Raw genomic sequence first — 21,005 nt, forward strand, 5'->3', positions numbered from 1 at the left:
TTACCTAGAAATATCATTTAAGTTATACTGGCACACTGAAATAAGACCGCCCCTACACATATCTGTATTCTTTCAAATTTAAGAATGAGTCTTTGCGGCAATTGAAAACAAAAGAACAGGAAGATGACCTCACAAGTCAGACCTTGTTTGTTCTCAAGGACATGAGGATCCGCTTTCCAGGAAAGTCAGACGCAGAGTCAGAGCTTCTGATAGATGATGTGAGTATCCAGTGCATATAAAAAGAGCATTAAAATGCATTTCCTGGGGCTGGGGAGATGGGATCTGTCTGTAAAGTGCTTGCTGGGCATGCATGAGGTCTTGAGTTGGATGCCCAGCACTTACATAAGAGCCTGCCATGGTGGCATGCACCTGTAATCTCAACACTGGGAAGCCAAGGCAGAGACAGGAGGATTCCTGGGATTTGGTGGCAGCTCATGCAGGATACCTGGTGAGCCCCTGGTCCCAGTGAAAGATTGTATGTCAAAAAGGTAATTCCTGCCTGAGAAAAGGCATCCAAGACTGACCTCTGCCATCTACGGGTGCGAGTGTACATGCAAAAGCTCACACACAGAGACACACACGTACACACACACACACACACCAGCATGTGTGGGTACTGTTCACATATGTGCATGGGCACATGCTTCCTATACATCTACACAGAAATGTATTTTCTGGCAGAATTGTCCTTAATTGCATAGGAAATGTAATTGATGTTCCTTTTAGCCCCCAGAAACTTTATATAAATGGAAGAATTTATTCCACTTATTAGGAAATGGGAAATGAGGAGAATTGGGGTGATGCCTGGACTATCTTTGTGTTAAAACAGCCAGGCTGAGTTGTTTTTACTGGTGCCACCCAGTGGAGACTTTGGAAACAGCAGAGGTCCGGAGGCTCAGCTCCTAGTTCAGAAAGAAGTCCAAGGTTACAGACAGATGGTTTGATGGAAGAACGTTTCTCCACTCACGTTTTCTCTTCTCCATCCAGCACACTTGCTAAATGGCTAGTCTTAGATCATTCATCAGCCAGAGAATGCTGTTTGGAGTGGGATGGCGTAGGTGATAATCTTTGTTTTTTTTTTTTTTAAATTTTTTCTTCCCAGAAGACAATGCGCCATCTAGTGGTTCATATGAAGAATAACAACCACAGCTTGCACCATTTCACGATTCACATCTATAGAAATAATAACAAAACAAGAGAATGTTTTCTTGCTGTAAAAGCCCATAAGGGCATCATATTTTTCATTATTAGATAATTATAAAGTATCCAAATGTGTTTGCATTTTGTGGTGACGTGGTTTTTCCCGAGGGAAAGTAGCATGTTGTTTGTTGCTATAACTACTTGTTATAGCAATAGAAACTTTAGATTGAGTATAAGGTGTATGCTAGTTGTGTTTTACAATTTTAACTTGCATTTGTTTATTTATTTCTGTTTAGTGTGTGTATGTGTGTGAGTAGACACTTGCCATGGCATACATGTGGGGGCCACAAGGCAACTTTGAGGGAATCAGTTGTCTCCTACCATCATGCACGTCCCAGGGACCGAGGTGTAGCGACAATGACCACCTTTGCCCTCTGCGCTGTGATGCCAGCTGGATAAGACCTCACTTCTTAGATATTGTTTATTTTACGGAAAGGCAGTAACTTTGCACAGGATATATCATTCTCTGTCTGTTTTTACGATCTGCTATTTCACTTTTAAAATTTATTCATTTTACTAGTATGAGAATGTGGCCTGCCTGTACATATGTGCACCACATGAAAGCCCACTGCTCAAAGGTCAAAGGTCAGGTCCCCTAGAACAGGAGTTACAGTTATGTATCACCAAGTGGGTGCTGGGAATTAAACCCAGGTCCTCTACAAGAGGAACAGGTTCCCTTAACCACTGGGTTATCACTGTAGACCCATTAAGGTTATTTTTTAGTTAGAAAATGAGAGTAGAACTAACATTTGTGACTAATGTGATTCTCCTATAAAGTATAATTGCTGGACTTACATAATTAATGAAACATAATTAATAATTAATATCAGACATTAGATTCTTTGCTGCACATCTACCGTGTTCCAGACTTGAATGTTTGCAACAACATATACTACTAGAATACATATTGAGAAATTCTATAGACATACAGGCAATGCAAAGAAAGGGTTGGTAGGATCTTAATTGAATATAGGCTGACTTTTAATGCATTATTTAATACTCTATCACTATGTGGGTAACAAAGCAAGATGGAAAAGTTCTATGGGTTGGGTTTCTGCCTAAAATATGTGTGTCTCCATACAGGTTTCTGACTTTTGTTCACCGAGTGACATTATTCGTAGTGAAGAGGAAGGAGTCTTTGGATTTAGAACCCTTGGCTTGCTTAAGTCTTTACTAGTATCTTTTTATGAAGGGTGGGATCTTTATTACGCATACTCTCATGGTACTTTCACTGCACAAATTAATAGGGTCTGTGCTGACACATTTACTGCCTTTGGTGAGCACTTTCGATTAAATTTGTTAACATCTTTCCCCCAACAGATCATGGATAACTGGAAGCATTATAAAACAAAAGTGGCTTCATATTGGCTCATAAAATTGGACTCTGGGAAACAACGAAAAGTGAGTGACACTCGAAAATCACTTTGTCCTTGGTGTATTTATTAAGCTAAAACATCTAGTCAAATCTGTAGCAATTTTACATGTGAGCATTTGTTTGCTCCTGCCTTCAACAATATTGTGTTAGACAAGGCTCTAGATCGTGAGGATAGAAGTGACTTGAGGACAAAACAGGTTATCTGTGCAGAAATATGCGAGTCAGAGTGTCACCGGTAACAGAGACCATGGGGTGGAAATGAGTGCCATGTGCGTATGGACCGCAGGAGCAGCTTTCTTAGTAACCTATGTACATGGTAATTAAATTGTCACACAGTTAATTCATTTTCATCAGAAAAGTAAGTGATGCACCAGTGGAGAGGGATGAGTTTGGATGGTGAGGCAGGGCTCGCTCAGATGACAATTTTATGGGTTGCAAGGAGAAGTTTGGGCTTTAGTTTTGCATGTGGGAAGCCACCGGAAAAGTTTGAGAAAAGGGTTTTAGTTTGGTTAGTATTAAAGGAATAAGACTGAGGCAGAGAGAATGTGGCAGGACTGGACAGAAAGTAGCTAGAAGGCTTCTGGGGTAACTGAGGCAGGAAAGAGGGAGTAGTTAGCTACGGTGGTAAGGGAATGGGTGGTGTCTGTTGGTTTGTTGTGTGAGTTTAAAGTTTCATCTTGTGTGTATATGTGTGTGCCTGAGTCTATATTTGTGCATCACCTGCATCCAGGACCCCAGAAGTGCTGTCGTATTCCCTGAAACTGAAGTTAAAGACCCTTGAGAACCCTCCTGTGGACGCTAGGAACTGAACCTAGGTCTTCTGCAAGAGCAAGTGCTTGGACCCATCTCTCCAGCTCCCTGTTTAGTTGTGTTTTGATCTTGGATGTGTTATGTTGATGTACTGACTAGATGTGTAAGAGATGATACAGATGCCATTAGTGATGTACACATGACTTTGAGAGCAGAAGTGAGGTTGAGCATGTAGACAAAAAATAATTACACATCTGTGAGCATATGGGACTGGACGGGACCACACAGAGTTTGTTAGAGATAGGAAGTCTTCTTGGATTGAAGTCACCTGCATGTAGGGTTTGGAGGACAGGGGAGGATTCTCTGAGGAGGACTGAGAAGAAACAGGTGGTACAATGTGAAAAAAAAAGAGATGAGCGACCCTGAAGCCATGGGAAACAGACTACTGGGCCATAGACGAACTTAACAGCAGACTAATAGGCCTTAGGCTGTGCAGGAAGTTGCTGTTAGGGGTTGAGCATCAAGCTGTGTGTTGTTTCTGGCAAACATGGAGGCTAGTGCTGACCACAAATTTCGAGAACTGGTAGGGACCAATACTTAAACGGAAGGGATTCAATTATTGAATCTTGAAGAGGGGGTTAAAAAAAAAAGCTTTAGCTAGTGCAGATGCTTTTCAAGAAATCTGGGAAAGAGGTCAAAAGGAAGTGGTAGGAAGGAGAGCGTTGTAGGCTAGAGAGGTTTTTTCTGTTGTTCTGTTTGATTTTGTTTTGAAGACTCTTCTCATCTGTGATGATGAATTGATGGTAGTAGTCTGGAAGAAGGACTGGCAGGGAGAGTAAACACAAAGCTACTGTAATCAGAGGGAAGATGAAGGAATGTGATGGAAAAGGTGAAAGGGGCAGGTGTTTTATTACAGTAACAAAAATAACTAATGCAATGACATTGAAACAACTGGTTATTTTACAAGAAAATAAAGGAAGCACATTTCTTATACACAAAATAAATTCCATGTGGGTTCCAGTTTGGTATATAACATAGGAAAACTTTAAGAAGAAAGGAAACGCAGAAAGGTGATCATAGTCATAGAGTGGGGAAAACAGCACCTTAAGAAAGGCCTGGCCAAGAGGGGTTAAAGGGAAAGCCTGAAAGATTTAACTATATGAAGAGATAAAAGCAGGTGTGGAGATTCTTCTCTATAACCCTAGCGTTCACGGAGCCAAGGCAGGGAGATCATCGGGAGTCCCAGCCCAGTCCGGGCAATACTGTGAAACCTTATCTCCGAAAAATCCAAACCAAACAAAAACGTAACATGGAAGAAGACATCTTAAATCAAATTAAAGAAAGAGTGAGGGTGTTGAGTGGGCAGGGGTGGTTCGAGGAAGATAGAAATTTAGTTCAGGAAAAATGAAAGATAACAGCAGCAATTCTTACTAATCAACCACCCAAAGACAAACATGGCAAAATGCATAAAAAGGCAACGTAACGACAATTTAATGGATCTTCAGACAGCCAGTTATCATGCAAATAGATCTTGGCATCACTAACGGTGAAGCAGTAGTGAGGGGTAACCATCATATCGGCCCAAGTAATAAAATGGATAATCCGCACCAATGGGACCAGCATGGCTAAGAGGGCCTTTGCTCCTCTGTCTGACCTGTATCAGTCTAAGCCTTCAGAAGGGGCGTTTACCCGACCTATTAGGTTATGGATGCTCACAGGCTCGTGACCCAGAGAAACCAATTCTTGCCTTGTGTCTGGTAGATTTTTCACCCTGAATAATAGGAAAGATTTCCATATACCAACATTTATAACAGTGCTGTTTAGAAAAGTCAGATTCCAGAAGCAGCTTGAGTGGCTCACTGTGGATTTATGGTTAAAAAGACCTGGTACGTCCATGGAATTCAGCCGCATTTGAGTTTTCTCGCATCATATTTGAGTGGAATACAGAATTCAAGCCTGTGATTTCAGGCGGCAGAACGGCAGGGGCGTTCCTTGTCATGTGGAAAGGGTGCAGCAAGAAGCAGACAGCTAGAAGGACTGAGCAGTCTAAGGGACCTCAGGCAGTGGAGCCAGGATGTATCCCTGGTGCACAAAAGGACCTTGCGGACACATCCCCCATAGAGGGATAACTGCCTTAACCTAGAGACAGGAGAGAAGCCCTAGTCCCCACTTCACATGACCTGTCAGATCTACATGACCCCAACTGGATGGCATTCCCCTACATATGGAATTGGGGGGATGGGAGGGGAGGGTGGTCAGGGTGCATGTGAAAGGGCAGAGAGGGTTAAGAGAGAGGGAGGAAGAGAGGGAGGGAGGGAGAGGGAACTGGGGTCGATATGTAAAATAAAAAGAAGCAGACTCAGTGCAGGGTCCCTGAAGGCTGATACCCTCTGCTGTCTGGAGACGTTTTGGTTAGGTGCAACCTCTGGGTCATGTTCGTGTTGGAATAGAGGGAGTCTTTGACCTTCATTTTTCATTTCAGTTTCACGTAAGCATCCTGAGTGGTGAACTCCACTAATAGCCAAGTGAGATAAAAATTCCAGAAATTCCAGGATGATTTTATTTTATTATTTGTGTGTGTGTGTGTGTGTGTGTGTGTGTGTGTGTGTGTGTGTGTGCATGAGCTCAGCTCCTAGGAGCTTTCTGAGACTGTGAATATCTGTAATGTCCAGTCACATGAGGTTCTTGAATACTTGAAATGTGGCTATGTGACCACAGGTTGAATTTGTGATCTAGTTTTAATTCCCTTAAGTAGAAGGCCACCCATGTTATTGAGTTCTGCATATAACAGGGTAGGTCTAGACAGACAAGGTACTCTTTTCTAAATGATATTAGATTAAAACAAGTCTTTGCTATTTTCCCACTTATGAGTTTAGAGATGCTGTGAGAGGATCTGGTGGAGTAGTCGATTTGATACTATCAAGTTATAAGTAGTCCACATTGTACCATTTTAGTCTACTAATGCGTGGGATTTTCTTTTATGTATTTTTATGTTTTTCAAGGTACAATGATGTTTTTACAAGTGGAGGGCTGACCAAGGCAGATAAACATGTCTGTGGGAGACAGGTTGGTTAAATATCAGGGATGTGTGTTGGCTCCCATGTCCTACGGGAGTAAGGAAAGGAGGGTGGAACTGGACTCTGAGCCCAGGCCTTGATGTCAGCTACTCGTGCAGGAGAGTCACAGTTCAAGTCCACCCTAAGCTTTGAAGTGAGTTCAAAGCCAACTTGGGTAATTTAGTAACAAACAAATACAAAATGTGCTGAGGAACGTAGCTCAGGTGCTTGCCTGGCAGGGGCACCAAGTCTTGGGTTCAATCCCTGGAAACACAAACAAGCAAGTGAAAGAAAACGAAACAGAATTAGAGATTAGAAAAAAAAAGAGGTGGATCAAGACTTCGAACCCCAGCATCTTCTGCCTGTCCCCATACACAGCTCTTCAGAACATTCCTGTCTATCTTCTTCATGTCCCCTAATGATCCCCCCACAGCCATAAATCATCTTTCCTTTCTTGACATTTCAGGGCATTTGTACTTGGTTCTATGCACTGTGAGAGAGTTGTGAATTTTTAAAAACCTTTAAGGCTCCGGTACTGTCTGCCACCTGCCCGTGGTCCTTCTCTTCTACCTGGAGGGACTGTGCATGGGAGAGGGAAACTTCTGCCAGTGCTGGATGGTGCTGGCAAGTGCCCAGGGCCTGGACTGACAGCTCCGATGATTTAGAGGCCAGGGCTGCATGGGCCTAGGTCCTCGGTTTGGAGACTTGTGCCTCTAGGCTATAACCATCTGTGTACTGGCACTTGGCTGCGTTTATAATCCTCAGTTTTGAACATCATTCCCTGTCCTGCCTCTCTGGCCCCAGCACCTCAAGTAGACATGGTTCCCTCTAATCCGTCTCAAAGTGTCTCACTGGTAGCCACCCTAGCAGAAGGTTTGCTATGCACATTTGCTAAACCAGTTCAATTCTAGACTCAGTTTTTGAGTTTTCTTGTCAGCAAGCTAGCAGCTGTCTGTATCCTATCTTTAGCAACTTGGTGTGTAGCTAACACAGCAGTGAACATGGTACTTCATGTTTTATGTGTGATAAAAGAATGCTTGGTAAATATGGAATGAGCATGTGATGTGGCTACTACTCCATATATTTAAGGGCCATTCTTTCGGGAATTTGAATTTTTCAAGTAAATGTAAACACTTGCTTCTGAATTTGCTAGCACGTGCATATGCCGTGACGTCAGCTCCCTTATGGCAATTTACTGTAAGAATGCTCTTCAGTTAAGGTCAAATTGGTGACTACCCTAATTGTCGTCATAGAACCTACATCCAGTAACTGATGGATACATCCAGTAGCAGATGCAGAGATCCACAGCTATGTACTGGGCTGGAGTTCCACTGAACAGGAGAAGAAGGGGTGAGGGGGGTCAAGACCACGATGGGGAAATCCACAGACGCTGACATGAGCTAGTGGGAGCTCACGACTGTGGGCTCACAGTTGGGGAACCTGCTTGGGACTAAACTAGGCTCTCTGATTGCGGATGACAGTTATGTGGCTTCATCTGTTGTCTGGTGGGAGGTCCCAGGCAGTGGGACCAGGACTTATCCCAGGTACATGAACTGGCTTTTTGGACCCATTACTTAAGGTGGGATACCTTGTTCAGCCTTGATACAGGGGGAGGGACTTAGTCCTGCCTTAACTTGGTATGCCAGACTTGGTTGACTGCCCATGGGAGGCCCTACCCTCTCTGAGGAGTGGATGGGGGTGGAGTGCAGGGGAAGGAGGGAAAACGGGAGTTGATATGTAAACTAAAAATAAGTTTACATTTAAAAGGAGAATTGCTTAGAGGCTTTGAGGGCATGAAGAGGCAGTACCAGTGTGAGGCCCAGGGTCTTTGTTTTCGGTTTGTGTGTCTTTTACGCCCCCTTTGAGCTCCCATTCTGCTCCTTCCTTTGGTATTATATTTCCTGTGTGCTTTAAGACATAATAAGATACCCATTCACCCCAAAAGCCTGCTAATAATGCCTCATAGTTTGTGTTAGCTCAACAGTTGTGATCATTCTTCTACGTGGCTAATTTAATAGACAGTTCTACTTTGGCCAAAGAAGTCACGTCTTGGATTTTGGCACTCGAAGAATAAAAAGAGAAAATAGAGAAAAGTTGATCTTTCCAAGAGGCGCCTGGATGTGGTTGAGAACTGATAGGCAGAGGCTCGGAGCGGACCAGAGGCCCTGGAACGCCACACGTGCAACTCATTCCAAGCAGTTTTCCTGGCTGTGGTTGTGGTTAAAGCAGCTCTTTCTCTGTCCTTGGAGAGGCCTTCCTCTGGCTGCCTCTTCCTCAGAACAGCAAGGGAGGGGTGGGGCCACCTGGGAAGAGCAGCAGGGGTAGGGGAGGCTCTCGTTCCTCCATGACATCTTTCTACTGCAGGCCTGTTTGCAGTGACCTCTTCGGAAGTCTTCATTCGACCCTAAACAGTGCAGAGATTTACAGCTTTCTAAAAGTAACTGTGTCAGACCAATAGCTTTCACCAGTCTGTGAGAACGAAATAAAACATGTTCAGACACACCCATGAACACACTTCATCGAAGCGGCTAGCCAGGGAGGGACCGGGTTTTATTTTAAACAAAAGATTTATTTGTTTTAATTAAAGTTTTAAACTTTTTTCCTGCTTAATCCTAAGTATGGAAATGAACTACATGAAACGCTTGAAATTTACCTCAGGCAGGAATAAAATTGTTATCACGTTAAGGATCATTGGGACACATTATAATGTAGCTAACTGGTTTATCTCTATTATAAATTTAGTATATAAATATTTTTTTCCATCTTGTCGATATTGTAAGTTTATTTCTGATGAAGTCAGAAGTGGAGAGGATACCAAATGACTGGCTACACCGTGTCCTTTCGGTAACGAGAGAGCTAATACGACAAGCCAAAGTGCATTGAAGAGAAAGCTTTATGTGGCCAGTGAGAGAGTCAATACCAGGAGGTGGAAAGAGACCCTGGGCTTAGGGAAGGATGGATTTGTGTGCTCCTACGCCCACTCCTGAGTGGCCTTTTCCACCTTCTCTGAGATTTGTGGGTCTAGGCACTGGAGGGTTCTTGTGAGAAAGTGAAGGTTGTGGGCACCTGACCCCTGTGCGTGGAATTCTGCATGGGATGTGTAGAAAGGAGATATAAACACGGCCTGTTGGCTTAGCATATTGATGTGTCTAATCTGGTGTTGTTTCCTTATAAAGCTGGAAAGTGTATCCACGACAAGAAGAAATATGGAAGTGCAAGTCATGCATGGGATGTACAGTTAGGTATTATAAAGCGTAACCCATTTAGAAAACCCAAGGTTTAATTAACATATTAGAATTGGATTAATCAGATACACCGTTCTCTCAGCTGTGATAATGGCCGACCATCACTGGAGATTGCTGCCGCTTTACTCTGCTGGGAGGCAGTTGCTAAGCAGGAATAATTAGGTTTGCAGGAGGTTTCCAAGGGGAACACCCAAGAGGGGTAATGGGGTAAGATCTGAAGGAGGCGGGAGAGATTTTCAACTGGAGCCCATGGCAAACACACATGTGAATGATGGTCTGCACCAGACAGGGACGACCTCTGATTTAGCTAATTTTAAGGTTTTGTCTGGGCTGATGGAGAGAGTAGACAATAGCTGCATGTTGGAGCAACCCTGGGCAGAAGTGGCTGGGCTGTTGTCCCAACCATGCTCGCTTCTTGGTTGGGATCTGCCTAGGTAGCACATAGCAGCAGTTGACCATGCAGGTCGTTTGGAATGGGAAAGCATCAGATGACGAACTCTTTATAACAGGCTGCTCTGAGTTGCCTGTATCCATGGCTGCCCACAGGTTATATGTTACTTGATTGAAATTGATAAGCATTTATTGATTGCCAGTGCTGTTGGAGCTGCTGTTCTCACTAAAGCATGAATTCTGCAGATAATATGCAGGGATTGGCACATCCTACCCATTGGTACTTCCATTCTGAGGCCACCATTGAAATACATATTTGTCTCACTTTTCAGTTGCAGGACAGTGGCATTGCTGACTGTCCTTTAGAGGGCCATGAAATTCAGAGCACAGCTTGCCAAACACAGAGAGTCCGGCATGCTTTCCTGTGACTGCATGTGTGTGTGCCTGTCTGTGTGCAAGTGTGTGTAGGTGTGCATGTGTACACGTGTGTGCTTTCTTGGGAAACAAAATTATTTGCCTTTCTTCTCCTTTTCCTTAGTGGGTATAAAATATAAATTTAATTTCCAAAGCTCAGGAATTAAGCACTGAGGAGACCCCTCTGTGGGTGGAGTGGGGATACTTAGTCTTACTTACCATCAGGTTGTGGTATGTCTGAGGTTGTGCAGTCCAGTTCTCTGCCAAGAGGTGTGCTTCTGGCATTCCATGAGGAATATGTATGGAGTATGAGGTGCTGCTGTGTTGATGGGCTGTGAAGGGTGTCCAGTTTGTGGGAAAGCACATTCTGCACTGCCACATCTAGGCACAAAATAAGACTGGAGGTGGAGAGAAACCAGTTATGTTGCCACAGTCTATTGGCGTTTGTTTTAGGGTTTCCAATGGGTCCTTGTTTATCAGCACTTCTTGGCAGCAAATTCTTTTCCATGCCTACCGTAGCTGCCAACGCCTGTGTGTCCGAGCTGCTTTTGCCCATCCCTGTTTCCTTAGGGGCTGACAGGGATGCCGTTCTTAGCAGTTTGTTTTATGTCAGCAACTATGCCTTTAACCTATAGCCACAGCGGCTGCACGCATCGTTAGCGTGGCACACAGCGATTTTAATGTTGCTTTGAAGCCATCCTCACCTCTTGCCATTATTTTAATTTAGGACCAACTGCTCAGCCATATGGGGCAGTTTGTCATCTAACATCTGTACTTGCAAAATATGTATTTGTCATTGTGTTTTATGCCTTCAGATGTGCTATATTTCAAAAGGAGACAAATCTTTTCATGTTATTAACATTGTCATTAGCTGAGTCTTTCATTTACTTTTCCCACAGAGAGGTTAAATTCGGATTGGGATGCTTTGAAAAGTTGCTTCATAAAGAAATGGTCCTTATGTTCCACAGGTTAGCTTTTCTTGGACTCACAGATAAGCACAGGGGTACCATGCTGGCCATTTATTATTATATTTCACAAATTATTAAGCATTTGGGCTGGGTGTGTAACACAGTGGGTAGAGGTGTGCCTAGCATGCTCAAAGCTCTGGGTTTGATGCTCTGCTGGACATGGTGTCACATGCCTGTAATCCCAGCACTAGGGCAATGGAGGCAGGAGAATCTTAAGTTCACTGTTGTCTGTGGCAAGTTCAAGGCCAGTGTGGTAGACAGGGGGTCCCACTTCTCCCAACAAACAAACCCTCTTCAACTTCTATACAATGTTGTCTAACAAGATCCCTTCTCTTAAGACCAGAGCTTGCCTTCAGAGGTAGCTTCTTGAAACAGGAAAGCAAGGAGGATCAAAGGGCAATCTGAGTTCCCAGTGATGGTCTGCGAGAAAGAGCAGGCATCAACATTCATTCACTAAATGGCACCTAACTCCCGCAGACAGGGGAAGCTGTCCTGGGTGGTGGGGCTTGAGCAGCCCCTTCGATGACTGAAGATTTTCCCACCATGTCCATATGGGTGGGGAATTCTACTAGAACAGACACTTTCCCCAGCTCTACATCCCTGGCTTATAGGCATATGTGGGTTAGGATACTAGACCACCATGCTCTTAAGTTTTCCCCAAGACTAAGAACAAAACACATGTAGACTGTAATCCCGAAAGCCTCCTAAATAGTGTGCTTTGTACAATGCTTGGCACAGGGCAGTCAGCTAATCCACACTGGTTACTCTTCTGTTTGGTTCTTGTAAAACACATGCGATCACCAGGGGATATATTTAAATACATCCTAACCTCAATTTCCTTTTCATTTGAGACATAAATGTCTCATAACACAATGTCACAACTGGTTGCTTAGGGTAATGTTTACATTCTGAGCATTAGTGGCATTGTTCAATTCTGATTACTTTATATAACTCCTACTTATTGAGGTTAACTTATGATAACCTGTAATTGGCTACTTTTTTACTCTTGCATTATGATTTTTGGCCCATTATATTATTCACTAATACACTGTGACAGAAAGTATGGAGGAAAATTGAGAAACGATTTAAACTTTTGTCGTGTTTTCTGCTACTGTTCATCCTTACGTGAGTCCTGCTTTCTACATTAAATATGGCTAGTGTTAAAGGGATAGCATAGATGAAACTTAAAACAGCACAAATTAAACCGATGCCTGATAGGAATATCATATCAGTATTTGTGAATAATTCATATGAGAGTGCGTTTTCAATCCTCTTTGTAATTAAGGAGTCATTATTCAGGGCAGCGCCTGTGAGGAATTACCACGTTATCTCTCTTCCGTTCCCTGTGCTTACTGACACACCTCAACATACCGCAGCACGTGCGTGTGTGCCCCACGCCACAGTGATGGGAGCAGGATGAAGGGAAATGGAGCTACTGTGAGGAGAGCTGTGACTGGTCTGGTATTCCGTCAGAAAGAACAGTAGTAGTCTGAAAGTGGGTTTCACCAAATTGAGTGTTAAATGTGTGTTTGCTCAAAATTGAACTTGGTCATCAGCAACTAATATTAGTTAATATTTAGCGAGTGCCTAGGGAAGCAAATGATTCATACTCTTCCCTCCACTTACTGTTATTCCTGTAAAGAACTACTGTGTCTCCACCAGTCTCTAGGTACTTGTGAAAGCAAGTGCCCGAAAGTTCAGAAGAGGGTGACAGAGTGCAGGGGCTTTGTGAGCTGCCTCCATGGGTGCTGGGAACTGAACTCTGATCTTCTGCAAGAGCAGCAAGCCCTCTTAACCACTGAGGCCTGCTCCCCCTGCCCTTTTAGCTTCTGCTTTAATTTTTATAGGCAATATCCTTAAGATGATAAACTGTTAAGGAAAAAAAAAAAACTAATCACCAGTAAACTTAAACTAGAACAATTATGTTTCTTGATGTCTCTTTTTGTTTATTTTGTTTTGGTTTGTGTTTTTCAAGACAGGGTTTCTCTGTGTAGCTTTGTAGCCCAGGCTGGCCTCGAACTCAGAGAGATCCATCTGCCTCTGCCTCCTGAGTGCTGGGATTAAAGGTGTGTTTGGGAGATGCATAGCTGTGGCGCACACATGGGGACCAGGGAAAGCCTTGTGGAGCTGGTCCTTTGCTTCTGCTTTCACAGGAGTTCTAGGGAGTGGGCCTAAGTCAGCAGGCCTTCATTGCTTTCTCTGCTGAGCCAGACAGAGAGCCTCTTACAGAATACAGTGGGTGGCCAGTGAGCTTCAGCGATCTACCTGCCCCTGTCCCACCACTCCTGAGGTCACAAATGTGCCATGGTGTCTGGCTTTTCCTTTATGACATGGATTCGATTTCTGTATATTCATATGACCATGACATTGTGCAACTTAATTTTAATTTTTTTTCTCACACAGGATCTAAAAGGTATTTACCCATTGATATTTGAGTAGTTTCTTTTCTTTTAACACTTGACATTTCAGTCCTTCTAGAGTTGGAATTTGTGGTTTGAGTGGACTAAGGGTCCAACTTGGTGTGGTCCCCATAAGTCATTTGTTTTCCGATCTCCCCTTGGTTTGGTACTCTGTCCCTACCCACTTGACCAGCAAGCATTCACAAGTGCACTGGTCTGTGTTTCTGTTTGGCTCTTCTTCCTGTCTCTTACTGTTTCCCTCTCTGTTCTCTTCTTCTTCCCCCTCCTCTCTCCACACACAAATATTCATCTCTTACATTTAAGCCAGCATGGTGGTATGTGCTCATACTGTATGCATTGGGAGGTTGAAGCAGGAGACACAGGAACTCAAAGCCAGCTTCAATGCCATCATAAATTCTTGGTCAGCTTGAGCTATAGTAGATGACACACACCTTTCTCTAATAAGAGAGGTTTTGAACAGAAGACTTATGTATGCATATGTAGATTTTAAGTACTTGCTTTTCCACTAGGTTTTGGACATAGTAAAATCAAGTATCCGTACAGTCCTTCCAAGAATCTGGAGGGTCCCTGATGCTGACGAACTGATTTTATATCGGATTTTCAACCGGGTGTTTAATCGCTTACTCTGGAGTCATGGCCAAGGACTTTGGAGCTGTTTTTGTGATTCAGGGTAAGTTGAAGTGATTTTATTTTTTTGTTACTGCAATTTTAAATGTTTTGCTATTAGTTACACAGGCAGGCAAAGGACATGGTTGAACACCTTTAGTAATAGTCTTTTAAAATATGATTTTTTTACTCTTTATAATTATAGTACTCAAATATAATTTATATCACTTAAATTGATTTGTGTAAGTCAATAATGAGCCTTGGGTTCAATGAGAGACCTTCTTTCCAAAAGTAAGGTGGAGAGTAATCAAGAAAGGGAGAGATCCCACATTAAACTCTGCCTCCTACATACACATGCAGAAACACTGGCATGACTTGTTCATGTACACAGAATATACATACGATAGCATCCATACACACATATATACAGACATATGCATATACCTACACAATACTATACACATATGTGTGTACACTGTACAAACACATACACGCTTGTACATGCACGTACAATAAAAGAGATTTTTAGGCAGTTTGACATATACTTTCACTGCATGTGCGCGCACACACACACACACACACACACACACACTTATACATGCATGTGCAAAAGAAGGGACTTCTTGGCCATCTGACATATACATACACACACGTGTGCACATGTGTGCTCAATCGTGCTTGCGCGTGCACATACACACACAAACACTCATGCATGCATGTGCAACAAAAGGGATTTCTTGGCAGCCTTGGCCCCAGTGTTTCATTTACTTATTTTATTATGAAGATCATTGCTTCAACTGCAGTGATTTCTGATTTCCTTCATCTGTCATCGAGTCTAAACTTGTCTAGTGACATAGGCTGCCCATAACACCCATTCTAACTTCCAGTCTTTTCTGTTATTACTCTCCTGTTTGGTGTGTGCTCCATAAAAACACAGTTCTTTTCAAATATCTTAAAAATCTTCCCACTGTGCATGACTTGAGCCCTATGCAGAGGCCCAGAGTACACATGTCTCTCTTGTAAAATCGTAACATCCTGTTCTGCCCTGAGACGCCGTTCGTACCTTTTGCAGACCCTTTCCAAGCACCGTATGCTTTCCCTCATCTGCCATTCACTAGCAGAAGAGCACGCTCAGTTGCAATGCCATCTGACAATAACCTTGGCTATAAGACACTCCTATAGAGATTTAGGCAAAATATTTGATCTGTATTCTATAGCTGACCCCCTCCCCACAATTGATGGCTCTCTGGAATGTTTCCATCTGAACTCTTTGATTTGGTTTGTTTGTTGATCCTTTAGCTTGGTTCTACATATGAATTTCAGCACCTGCCAGCCGTGGAAGGCTGTGAGACAGTCTGTTACTTATGTTAGTGCTAGGTAGGTATTTGCTAGTGTCAACATCTAAAGATATATATCTGGTGGCTTCACTGACCACAGGCTTTATTTCCTCACTCTTCTTGGTAACATACTCTGGCTTGGTTGAGTTTCCTCTTCACCTGCCACTAACATAATATTCTGTGCAAATTTTTCCGGTGGTGGTGTCTTTCTCTACAAATACTGACAGTAGTAAGTCATGCTTATCGATGGCTTCCTAAGCATAGGGCAGCTGTTTGCATATTCACCATATAATAACTACAGTAAACTATTATGCTGTTATTGTCACTTGACAGTCGAAGAAACTAAAGCTGCACAGAATATGTAAATTGAGTGAACCTCCGTTTAAACCCAGGAAGGCTGAGTCCAGCCCTCAGTGTACTGCCTTGTTGGCTGTCTCCAGACACGTTTGCCACTTGCCAGCATCTACCAAGCATGCTTCGCTTCAAGTCCCCAGCACTAGCTAACCCCTTAGCCAGTTATGCTGAGCAGGTGGAGGAGAAATACTTTGGAGTTCAATATGGCTTCACTCATTTCTTTCATGCTGGTGGTTTTTAGATGTTTAGCTCAGGCTTTGTAGGTGAGCTTTGTAGGCTTTCACAACTCTACAAAGCCACATGGTGCTATTTGTGTTTAGCCTTTGGCTATGCTCATCACTATACCACCTGGGCCATACCTGGTCCTCAGTTTGGATCCTCCACAGTTCTTCCTTATCTTTTGAAGCTTTGCCTCATCAGTATGTGTATGCATTCCTTTAACAGCTGGTCTGACAGCTAGGAAGTCAAGGTGAAAGAAATCTAGTTTCATTTCAAAGAATGATTTTAATTAATTAAAAAAAGTTGTTTTCTTGCTCAGCTATCTGGCAAAATATTAGGCAAATAATATAAATAACAAAAGGAGGCTCCATTCCTGACTTTATCTGTTACTACCCAAGAATAAGATAAATCAAGTATGCCATCTTGCCTACCTCCAGAGACATTGAAAAATATCACAAACCTTCCTTGCTGGTTTCAATAAATTCAAGCAAGAGCTTTTGTATCAGACAGGAAATACCCTGGTCCTTCTATTCTTGGGTGCTCATGCCCCCAAACTCCCTTGGTTCAATGTAGTTACCTGGGAGTTGTTTTTTTAAGATGTATTTTATTTGTAAAATTATGTGTATGTGTCTTTTTGAGGGTATGCCCCTGAAGCTAGAGTTACTCATGGTTGTGAGCTGTGGAGTGTAGGTCTGGGATCCAAAGTGAGGTCCTCTTGGAAAAGCCTGAAACATTCTTAACCATTGATCCATCACTTCTGCCCCTTTGGGAGAGTTTTGATGGCCCAAATTCTGATTATGGTCAGTCTCATGGGCAGTGTAGTTCTTGATATTTTCTTAAATAAATTACCTTGCTGTGCTGTGTTTTCCTGGGCCAAGAGAATTCTAGATTTCTGTGGACTCTAACTCAGGAAAGATGGTTATGGCCAGTAGCGTTTCAGTTGAGACTTGCTTGAAGAATGGGTGTGGGCCACATAAAGCAATGAGGAAGAGGAGGAAGGATGAGTAGGAGGAGGAAATGCGTGAGCGGACCACCACGTGGGAAGGGAATTCACCAGTTGTCTCTTTACCCAGAGCAAGAGATTCTGGTTTAGACCTTTTGGGCCCAAATGTTTTCTGTGGGTGCTTGTCATATGCAAGCTTTTTTATTTATTTTTAAAATCTTGGTTCAGAAACAAACCTTTAGAAACAGTCTAAGGTATGTTCTTTGGTAGTTTAAAAGACAGAGACTTACCTGTTCACAAATACAATGAGCCTTCCAAGAGTTACTTAAACTATATTTGTGTAATGTTTCCCTTGACGCATCCTAGTTGTCAGACCAGTAGCTAAAGGGATACATAGTTACAAGGGGTGGGGGGCAAAGCTTCAAAGGATACAGTAGAACTTTGGGGGACACAGAGTAAGTACCAAGCACAAGCAGGAACAGGGAGCTACACAGAGTGGCTTGTTTCCAAGTTTGGAACTGCCACAGTTTGAAAAGGCACATGCTTTAAAGTAAATGTTAAATGACAGACCCTGTTCCATCGCAGCCAAATGGGAGGGCTTTGGTAGGGAGTTCAAGGAAGGTCTTCAGTGCTCAAATCCGCTCACTTGACAGACTGTCTAGAGTTTTAGACAGACAAAGCAAAGTGGTTCTTTCTCCTTTCTCTGTACATTTATAACCACCAGTTAGGTTTTCTCCAAGGGTACAAAGGAATGAATTATTTCCCTTCTTCAGATAAATGATTTATTAAAGTTTTCATGAGGAAAAGGGTGAAGTGGTTGGATTATTGAATAATAAGAGGACTTTCTAAGCCTTGGGTTTTCATTAACCCCTCTTTGTTGTAAGAAATATTCAGGATTTTATCCCTTGTCATTATGTCACTAAAAATGTCATCTAAAGCCATCCCATTTAATATTTCTCTGAGGATTATGGAAAACCCAAAAGAACTATTTAATCGTTTAATTTTTCTTTCAGAATTCATTGATGTTAGTGCTTCTATTCCCTTCAAATTTAGATTCAGAGAGCAGGCAACGAGACCCTGGGTTCTTTGATTTGAAAGCACAAATACTTTTTAAAACTCTTCCTATTTCCTTTTACCTTTGTTCAAAACTAACACCATTGTGCCGTTTCTTTGGCATAAGGGGCGCAAAGGAGCATTTGTGCAGGCACTAGCTGAGGATCATAGCTTTCCTGTGTACAGGACTCAGGTCTTACTCATTTTCTCTTCTCTTAGGAGGGGTTTTGGCACACTGATACTTGAATATGACTTAATAGCGTAGAAAAAGTGTTTTGTCAGTGATATTGAATGTCCACACAGGAAGTGTTTATAGGACATGGGTTCATACATTTATCTTGAAAAGAGAATGGTAGAGCAGCCAAATTTGTTCTCTTTCTGTAAGCAGGAGCCAGCAAACTGGCTAGCCATGCACAGTTGGTAGCATCAGTGACCTTAGAGACAAACTTCAGTCATTATGTAAAAAAGTTATGTCAAATTGAAACAAAGGAATCCCTTTATCTTTCTTCCATCCCATTTCTTTCTCTCTTCCTCTGAATCTCAAGGTCAGTCAAGAAAAATAACCTCCATGTGAAATACCAGGTACAGATCTAATCAGATGCTTCAAAATAGATATTTAAAAATATTGTTCAGCGTAGAGGGTAATGTGGGAGATACATGTCTATACACATATCAGAATTGCAACAGAGAGGCTAGATGGGCAGTTGTGTATTTATAGGAATACACAATTTTATATCTCTCAGCTCAGATATTTAAGGTCTCTTAGATATGCATGTTAAATACAAACATAAATGGTAGTTATGTTCTCTAGTGTTTTTTGCTTCAATTAGGTTAAATTTATATCTGTAGCTATAAGTCTTGATGACACATATTATTTTTTAGTTTAGTATTAAATTTTGAGTTAATTGAACTAGCATTTAATTGTTTATGAATCAGAAATGTTTATGCCTTTGCTAAGGAAAACGTATTATATTTAGACCTTAGCATTCCAAACCCAGAAGAAAATTCATTTCTTTCAATTAACTCATTTAAGCTTTAACCCTGTAAGAATTATAAAATCTGTCATTTGCTTATGACATGCCATCTTCTTGGACCATGTTTTTCCTGAGGAAATAAACAGCAATCTTTGCAGGGAAAACAAAACAACTCCACCACTTTGAAGTGTGTAAATAATTTATCTAATTTCAAAATATATAAAACAGCACAGAAGGATTTTCCTTTTGGGATTTTTTTTTTCAGGGAAAAGATTTTTTCCTTAGTATTTCTTGTTTTAAATCTGAAAACCTGTTCTTTCCCCCCAAGGATTACAAAAATTGGCTTTTGTAAAACAAGACTTGAACCATTACACAAGTTCAAGCCATTTTCTCCTCAAGGTTTAAAAATAGTAACCCTTCTACATCTATGCTGAGGTAATTCCTGGTGAAAGCCATGGATGATAACTCAGGAGGTGATAACAGTAACACAAACAAACATGCTCACAAACATTAAGGCTTTCCAGGGATTTGTGAGCTGTTCCCAGTTTGGAGTGAGTTCCCTGAAAGAGGATGGACATCAGCTCCTATTGTGGGAAATACGTACCTGCTGGGGTGACATCACTGTTAGAGTACATCCCTGTATTAGAGGTAGCATAGGGGATGATTAATACAAAGAGTATTTTGAAATGGGTGTTCATAATCAAGGGGCCATTCTGAGTTTCCTAGAGCAGAGCAGCCATAAATTAAATCACAACGACATTATATCTCTTTGTGTCTGGTATTATGCTAAATATAGAATTTTTAAAAAAAAAAAAAACCCTAATTTCATAGAATACCTAAAATTTGAGAAATTAACCAAATACTTAAATGTGGAATCCTTTGTTTTTTGTTTTGTATTGTTGAGTTTTGTTTTAAAGCAGGAATGAACATTTTCTTAGCTATCCAGGTTGGTAGCACTAATGGCCTTAAAGACAAATCCTATAATAATTCTATTCATAAATAAATGATGATTAACTTCCTAATTTGCATTTATTATAAAATTTCATATTCATTACATACACAAGAGGCCATTTCTACCTTGTTCCCAAATTTGTTGCTAGCCAGATGATCTAGCTGGTTGCCATTCTTAACAGTGAACACCAGGAGGTCATGTCTGTTTCCATGCCGACAGGTCCTCTTGGGAGAGCATCTTCAGTAAGAGCCCCGGACATGGTGACTCCTCTCCAGCTCCAGTGTTGCCAGCGCTTGGTGGAGCTTTGCAAGCAGTGCCTGCTTGTGGTTTACAAGTATACAACAGAAACGAGGGGGCCCATCTCAGGCATTGGCCCTGACTGGGGTAACTCCAGGTAAGCCTTACAATCGCAGTTCCCTGTGAGCTTTGTGTAGAGACATGGCACGCAACAGTCTGAAGTTGGGAGTCTCATAAATAGGGGGATCAAAAAAAAAAAAAAAAAAAACGAAAATAAACCCACTCTCTCATCTACAGAACAGCTTTTATTTGTATAGTCTTTGTCTTTAAAAAAAAAAAACATAGCAGTAACCACAAACCTGAGGTGACAGATGTAATATGGTTGGAAATAAGCACATTTGATTTATATATTCTTGTTTTCAAATCCTGAGTAAGAGCACCCCAAAACGTTGGGATAAAATTAACTATTGTTAGGCATTTCAGCATTCATCGCCGGTAACAATGTGGTTGAG

General features: G+C 42.0%; 1 protein-coding gene across 1 annotated transcript in view; it reads left to right on the plus strand.

The window, feature by feature from the left end:
• The window catches only part of Ttll7 (tubulin tyrosine ligase like 7), a 105,676-nt gene that overhangs the window by 71,533 nt on the left and 13,138 nt on the right, over positions 1-21,005 (plus strand). Inside the window, 5 exon segments of the mRNA XM_051195044.1 lie at positions 84-218; positions 2,521-2,601; positions 14,328-14,488; positions 20,476-20,506; positions 20,508-20,650. Of these exon segments, the coding sequence (XP_051051001.1) occupies positions 84-218; positions 2,521-2,601; positions 14,328-14,488; positions 20,476-20,506; positions 20,508-20,650 (551 nt within the window).

This window comes from Phodopus roborovskii, unplaced genomic scaffold, assembly GCF_943737965.1.
Source record: "Phodopus roborovskii unplaced genomic scaffold, PHOROB, whole genome shotgun sequence".
NCBI classification, from domain to species: Eukaryota; Metazoa; Chordata; class Mammalia; order Rodentia; family Cricetidae; genus Phodopus; species Phodopus roborovskii.